Source organism: Helianthus annuus, chromosome 14, assembly GCF_002127325.2.
Source record: "Helianthus annuus cultivar XRQ/B chromosome 14, HanXRQr2.0-SUNRISE, whole genome shotgun sequence".
Classification (NCBI taxonomy): domain Eukaryota; kingdom Viridiplantae; phylum Streptophyta; class Magnoliopsida; order Asterales; family Asteraceae; genus Helianthus; species Helianthus annuus.
This window is the reverse complement of record NC_035446.2, coordinates 23,244,200-23,250,785: the sequence shown is the minus strand read 5'-3', so window position 1 is coordinate 23,250,785 and position 6,586 is coordinate 23,244,200. Positions and strand designations below refer to the sequence as shown.

Sequence of the window (6,586 nt, the reverse complement as noted above, 5' to 3'; positions counted from 1 at the left end):
CGCTATACTATCATTCGACCCGTTCTAACTTTATCTATTTTACTATATTTCACTAGTAAGTCTATGGCGCCTTATACCCATCATCCGGGGCTTAGCATCACTTGCGCTTCATTACCAATCTCATGGTCTAACGCTCTTGTGATTGATATTGCCATTGCTATTAGAACACAAAATCTACAATTTACACCATCGTTCGACCTGTTTGGCTCATCTACGGAAGCCTCCATTTTGATGACTACCAAACGATTACAAACCAATTCTCAACCTACGGATTTAAGTAACGAACATGGTCGCTACAATCAACACAACTTTCATTCTACAATGTTGTAACACCCCGAATTTCTTATATGACGAGTTTTAATGCTTCATCACAAAACATTGACGAAAAGAAAGGGTAAATATAAAAATTAGAGTATTATTAAAATTTATACCAATTAACAAATCAAAAACCCCATATATGCATTAAGTTGCCAAGATTGTAACTAGAAATGAGTAAGTGAATAAGGCTTAAAAGATGGGGGACTAGATATGTAAAAAAAGGGATTAAAACATGACAAAAAAAGAGGAAACCAGACAAGTCTGGTTCCTACGATCGTGAGAAGCAGAGGGGGGACTCCTTCCCTCACCAAAACCCTAAATCACTAAATTCCTTTAATTGAGAGTTAGATTGTTGAAGAAACGAATGCATTAACCAAGTATCTTGATTATCTAAGTGTTCTTGATCTCAAGTAAGTCGAATTTTGTGATTTGATGAAAGTTTGATTAAGTGGGTTTTGTGAAATTTATGAATGTAATACAAAATTCAGTAAGATTGATGGTTAATAGGAAGGTCTAGATATCATTAGAATGCTAAAATTCGAATATGAACAAGGTTAGGGCAAAACCCACTTGCATGTCAAGTAATGTTTAACAATTATGAAGTTTTGTATGTTAATTTGATGATTAACTTATGAAATTGTTATGAATATGGATTTAGAATTGTATGTTCTTGATTTGAATGATAGATCCTATCATGGTAGTATGTTTGTGTTACTCAAGAGTGAACTATGAAAGTTGTGCTTAAAATGCTTGTACATTATGCTAGTCTAGTGATATGCACACCATGTGTTTGACAAAATGCCTAAGTGAGTTAGTTATGGCTTTTGCATGAATACTTGTTAAGATGATGTAACTTTCTCATGATAATGATGTATGTAACTAGTAAACGCCATAACCTACCATAAGGATTGTGAAATTAATGTTGAAAGAAAGCTAAAGTACGGGATTATGACTTATAGGCACAAAGAAGGAAGAAGGCGCTAGTCACTCAAAGGCACAATCATCACAAGATCGCGGTAAGTTCATATGAACTTTATGTACTATATTGGTAGATTATGAATGATACCATTTAGAACTATGATTTTAGTATAATTTCCCGTTATGAATCTTGATTGAATAAATGCAAAGAGTTTGTATGGAGAAATGTCCGAATGATCAAGCTGTGGTAAAATTTAAAGGATCCGTCTATTAGGATGAAATGTTAAATAGAATGATAGTTGGAATGTTTAGGAATTAAATTTGCCATACGGGTCAAATGGGGTAAGTACATGAAGGAATGATATGTGGTGATTCAATACTAATGAATTGGAAAAGTGGAATGACGAATGTTTCCGAATGAAAGTAAATATGTTAGTAGGGTATTATGCTATGCTAACGGGTGAAAAAGAATATGGAATTAAAGGATTGTAATTGTTATGTGTTACGAACTAACAAGTGTTTGTTGTTATGAATGTTAGGTAAATCTCATGCTTGATTGCGGCGCATTCGGAGCGAACACACAATTGTCGACCTTTACACGCTTCCGGTTCATGTTGTGGATTATGAATGGGTCAAAAACTTTGTTTTGTCACATGATGTTAAATTGTGTTTAGTATGTTAGTAAGTAGCTAGAACTACTAAGTCTTTTGGTATATTTTGTACAAAATCGTTCATGGTGAACCTTATGGTCTCGACTTTGTGGTTTTGAAAAGTGTCGTAGAATATAATTAAAATGATGTTGTTAAAAGCAGGGAAAAGGTTAAATTTTCGAACGGGTCATGTCAAATTTTTTTTAGAATTTGTATAAAGTTATGTTATACATCAAGAATGGAAATTGGGCGTTTCAAGTTGGTATCAGAGCCTAGGTTTGAGGGATTTAAGCATCAAATGCTTGAACTCAAACCAAAAGCTCGGGAGAAGTGTGTGTTCGATCCGTGGCGCAAAGCAAGTAAGTGTTCTAAATGATTACGTTATGAAATAATTTTGCATTTCAATTTGAGTTGTTGTGGGACGTTATGAAATGATTACGTGACGTAGTGGAAGATATAGGATGAATCAGATCAGTTTGGGGGTTAATACGGGTCAAAAAGGAGTAGAAAAACATGAAAAAACAATAAAAGTACGCTGGGCACTACCGTAAGTTACGGTGGTACCGTAATTTACGGTAGCACCTGGGAGAAAGAATGGCCACCGTAAGTTAGTAGCTTGGCACCGTAAAGGGAAAGGGGTCACCGTAAGTTACGGTACCACCGTAACTTACGGTGGAGCTCATTTCAGCCTGTTTCAAAATATATTGTTCTGTTTATTGTTTTATTCATATGGAAGGTACTTAGAATGATATAATTCGATCCTAATGGGTAAGAAAAGTATATCAAGATGTAAAGGATAAAGAATACTGTGGAGTTGGTTGTTGGAAACGTTGAGTTTCCAAAGAAAGTTTAAGCATGGTTTAGTCATGAGTAATTCCTTTCACATATTAGAAAGAATGAGAGCTATGTAGCACTAGCATGATCATATGATAGAAAGGATGAATGAATGTCTAAAATAAAGAACTATACGATACAATGACGATAAGGCAAGAAGTATGAATGATGAATGAAACGTGTCATGATAAAATAATGTTAAGACATGATGGTGGAAGAAATGAAATGAAATCTAATGAATGTAACGAATGTTTTATGTAGATGGCCGATAGAGTGAATGCGAATGAGGACGATGAAGCACGCCGAAATGAAATAAAAGCTATGGTTGTGGAAGAAGTAATGAAAGCAGTTGTCGGAGACGTAAGAAGTCTTCCTGAATCTTATCAATTGCGGATTGTGGACTATAATATTTCAGAAATGACTCCTTAAATTCTTGCCATGTTAACGATTGTACCTTATCATCCCCCAATTCCTTCGAGTATGCGTCCCACCAATCTTTTGCTTGAAGTTGTAGAAGGCCCGTGGCAAACATTACTTGATCCTCCGCTTCACATCTACTTCGTGTAAACTTCCAAGGTGGAAGAATTGAAAGAAATGATTAGCGAATTGCAAGTGAAGAAAAGCTATCGGCGATGCACGTACAAGGAGTTCATGGCATGCAACCCCTTACCATACAAAGGGGAAGTTGATCCGATAGCTTGTCAAAGGTGGATTTCCAGTACCGAGGAAGTGTTTACACGAAGTAGATGTGAAGCGGAGGATCAAGTAATGTTTGCCACGGGCCTTCTACAACTTCGAGCAAAAGATTGGTGGGACGCATACTCGAAGGAATTGGGGGATGATAAGGTACAATCGTTAACATGGCAAGAATTTAAGGAGTCATTTCTGAAATATTATAGTCCACAATCCGCAATTGATAAGATTCAGGAAGACTTCTTACGTCTCCGACAAAAGGATGAAACGATTGATGAGATAACAAACAAGTTCCTTGAGAGGGTGAAGTTCTGTGAGGAGATAGCGGGGACTGAGAGGCAAAGGATTGTACGTTACCATGCTATGTTAAAGGCTGAATATCAGGAATTTGTAAACCCCTCTAAGTGCGCGACGTTAAATGAACTAATTGAATGGGCAAGAGACAGAGAAATTGAGATAAAAAGGCAGGTTGAACGGGGAGAGAAAAGGGCAGCGGAGAAGCCTACCAACGCAAACCCATCGAAAAAGGCAAGATATCAAGACCAAAGCAAGAAAGGGAAAGCAAGTGGTGAAATCCCGACTTGCAAGACGTGTGGGAAACACCATTCGGGTGAATGTTTGTCGGGAAAGAAGGGGTGCTACAAATGTGGGCGGGAAGGACATCCGTTTTATAGGTGCCCCGAAAACTCAAAGGCGTGTTACAATTGCAATGAACCGGGGCACATTAAAGCGGAATGTCCGAAACTCCAACAAGGGGCAAAGAGAGATGAAAGAAGGACGAGCCCCCCAAGGCTCGCGGAAGGATGTTTCAGCTAACCTCGGATGAAGCTAAAGCTAGCCCGGACGTGGTTTCAGGTATATTCTTGGTTAATTCTATGCCTATGAATGTTTTATTTGATTCCGGGGCTAGTAGGTCATTCATTTCTAATGAATTGTTAGCTCACCCATCGTTTAAGCTTGAAAAGATGTCAATACCCTTAGAGGTTGAAGTTGCTGATAGTAAAAGCTATTTGTTGCATGATGTTTGCAAAAACTGTAAGATAATAATCGAAGATGAGGAATTTAGTATAGACCTTGTTCCAATGTACATGGGGGAATTTAAAGTAGTTGTAGGAATGGATTGGTTAGCCCAAAATCATGCTGAAATTCAATGTGAAAAGAAAATCATTCATATAGTAACCTCGGGGGGAAAGCGGATAAGTGTTCAAGGGGAAAGGGTTATCAAGCCGAAATTGTGCTCTATAGTTAAAGCTGTCAAACATGTGAGGAACGGGGGTAGGGCTTATCTATCTTATGTGATTGATACTAGTCGAGGTGTCCCAAAGCTTGAAGATGTGAACGTGGTGAATGAATATCCGGATGTATTTCCGGAAGACCTACCCGGGCTCCCACCTGAACGAGAAGTAGAATTTAAAATAGAGCTTAACCCGGGTGCAAAACCGGTAGCTAAAGCTCCTTATCGGTTGGCCCCAACCGAAATGAAAGAGTTGATGACGCAACTTCAGGAGTTGCTCGATAAGGGTTTTATTAAACCAAGTGTTTCGCCATGGGGAGCACCCGTATTATTCGTAAAGAAGAAAGATGGTTCGATGCGAATGTGCATCGACTATCGAGAGTTGAACAAGTTAACGGTGAAGAATCGATACCCGTTGCCCAGAATTGACGACCTTTTTGATCAGCTACAAGGGGCGAGTTGGTTTTCAAAAATTGATTTGCGGTCGGGATATCACCAACTGCGTGTGCGAGAAGAAGATGTACCGAAAACCGCGTTTCGAACACGGTACGGACATTACGAGTTTTTAGTAATGTCCTTTGGACTGACGAACGCGCCAGCTGCGTTTATGGATTTAATGAATCGGGTGTGCCGACATATGCTTGATAAGTATGTAATCGTTTTTATCGACGATATTCTAATATATTCCCGCAGTGAAGCAGAGCATGCTTCCCATTTGCGTGATGTATTAGAAACGCTTCGCAAGGAAAAGTTATATGCAAAGTTCTCAAAGTGTGCCTTTTGGCTTAGAGAGGTACAATTTTTGGGTCATGTGATCGATGCGAATGGTGTCTATGTGGATCCGTCCAAAGTAGATGCGGTAATGAATTGGGTACCCCCGAAGAATCCAAGCGAAATAAAAAGTTTTCTAGGCTTGGCTGGGTATTATAGGAGATTTATCCAAGATTTCTCCAAGATAGCCTCTCCTATGACGAAGTTAACAAAGAAGAGCGAAAAGTTTATATGGGGCGAAGAGCAAGAAAAAGCGTTTCAAACTTTAAAAGAAAAGCTCTCAAATTCTCCGGTGTTGACATTACCGGATGGAACGGAGGGTTTGGTGGTGTATACTGACGCCTCTCGTCAAGGTTTAGGTTGTGTGTTAATGCAAAGGGGTAAAGTCGTTGCTTATGCTTCGAGACAACTCAAGCAACATGAAGGCAATTATCCGACTCATGATCTTGAACTGGCGGCGGTTGTATTCGCCTTGAAAATATGGAGGCACTACCTTTATGGAGTGAAATGTACAATTTTCTCGGATCATAAAAGCCTCAAATATTTTTTCGAGCAGAAAGATCTCAATATGAGGCAACGAAGATGGTTGGAACTCATTAAGGATTACGATTGTGAGATTCATTACCATCCCGGGAAGGCTAATGTAGTGGCGGACGCTCTAAGTCGAAAGGAGTACCCATCCCCGATTCGGGTAGAATCCATGAAGATGGTAGTCACCCCTAAACTCCTTGATGAAATTCGAGAAGCTCAAACGAAATCTTTAAATGCTGTTGACCCAAAGAAAGAAAGAACAAAAGGATTTATTCAGGAATTGGAAGAGAATGCAAATGGTATGAAAACGAGGTACAACCGAATTTGGATACCTCGGTATTGTAAGGTGAAAGAATTATTGTTGAATGAGGCTCACAAGTCTCGATACTCCGTTCATCCGGGGGCTACAAAGATGTATCGAGACTTGAGGATGAACTATTGGTGGCCGGGGATGAAAAGAGACATTGTCAAGTATGTTGCTAAGTGTTTGACGTGTTCCCAAGTAAAGGCCGAACACCAAAAGCCGTATGGAAAGTTACAACCCTTGGAGATCCCGGTGTGGAAGTGGGAACACATAACGATGGAGTTGGTGACTAAGCTTCCCAAGACAAGAAAAGGGCACGATGCAATATGGGTG

General features: G+C 39.2%; 1 protein-coding gene and 1 long non-coding RNA gene across 2 annotated transcripts; both read left to right on the top strand.

Moving 5' to 3' along the window:
- The first annotated feature begins 671 nt into the window (after positions 1–671).
- Positions 672–2,008, top strand: LOC110905346. The gene is made up of 3 exons (XR_002573044.2): positions 672–728; positions 1,278–1,334; positions 1,776–2,008. It is a non-coding gene; the product is annotated as an uncharacterized LOC110905346 (long non-coding RNA).
- Positions 2,009–3,314: 1,306 nt separating this feature from the next.
- On the top strand, positions 3,315–4,229 carry LOC110906521. Its single transcript, XM_022151642.1, has one exon. It carries the CDS (start codon positions 3,315–3,317, stop codon positions 4,227–4,229), a length of 915 nt encoding a protein of 304 aa, XP_022007334.1.
- Positions 4,230–6,586: the final 2,357 nt, after the last annotated feature.

What these genes read in the sequence shown, in the direction of transcription:
- LOC110906521 (XM_022151642.1), top strand. Translation starts at nt 3,315, where the DNA reads ATGATTAGCGAATTGCAAGTGAAGAAAAGCTATCGGCGATGCACGTAC.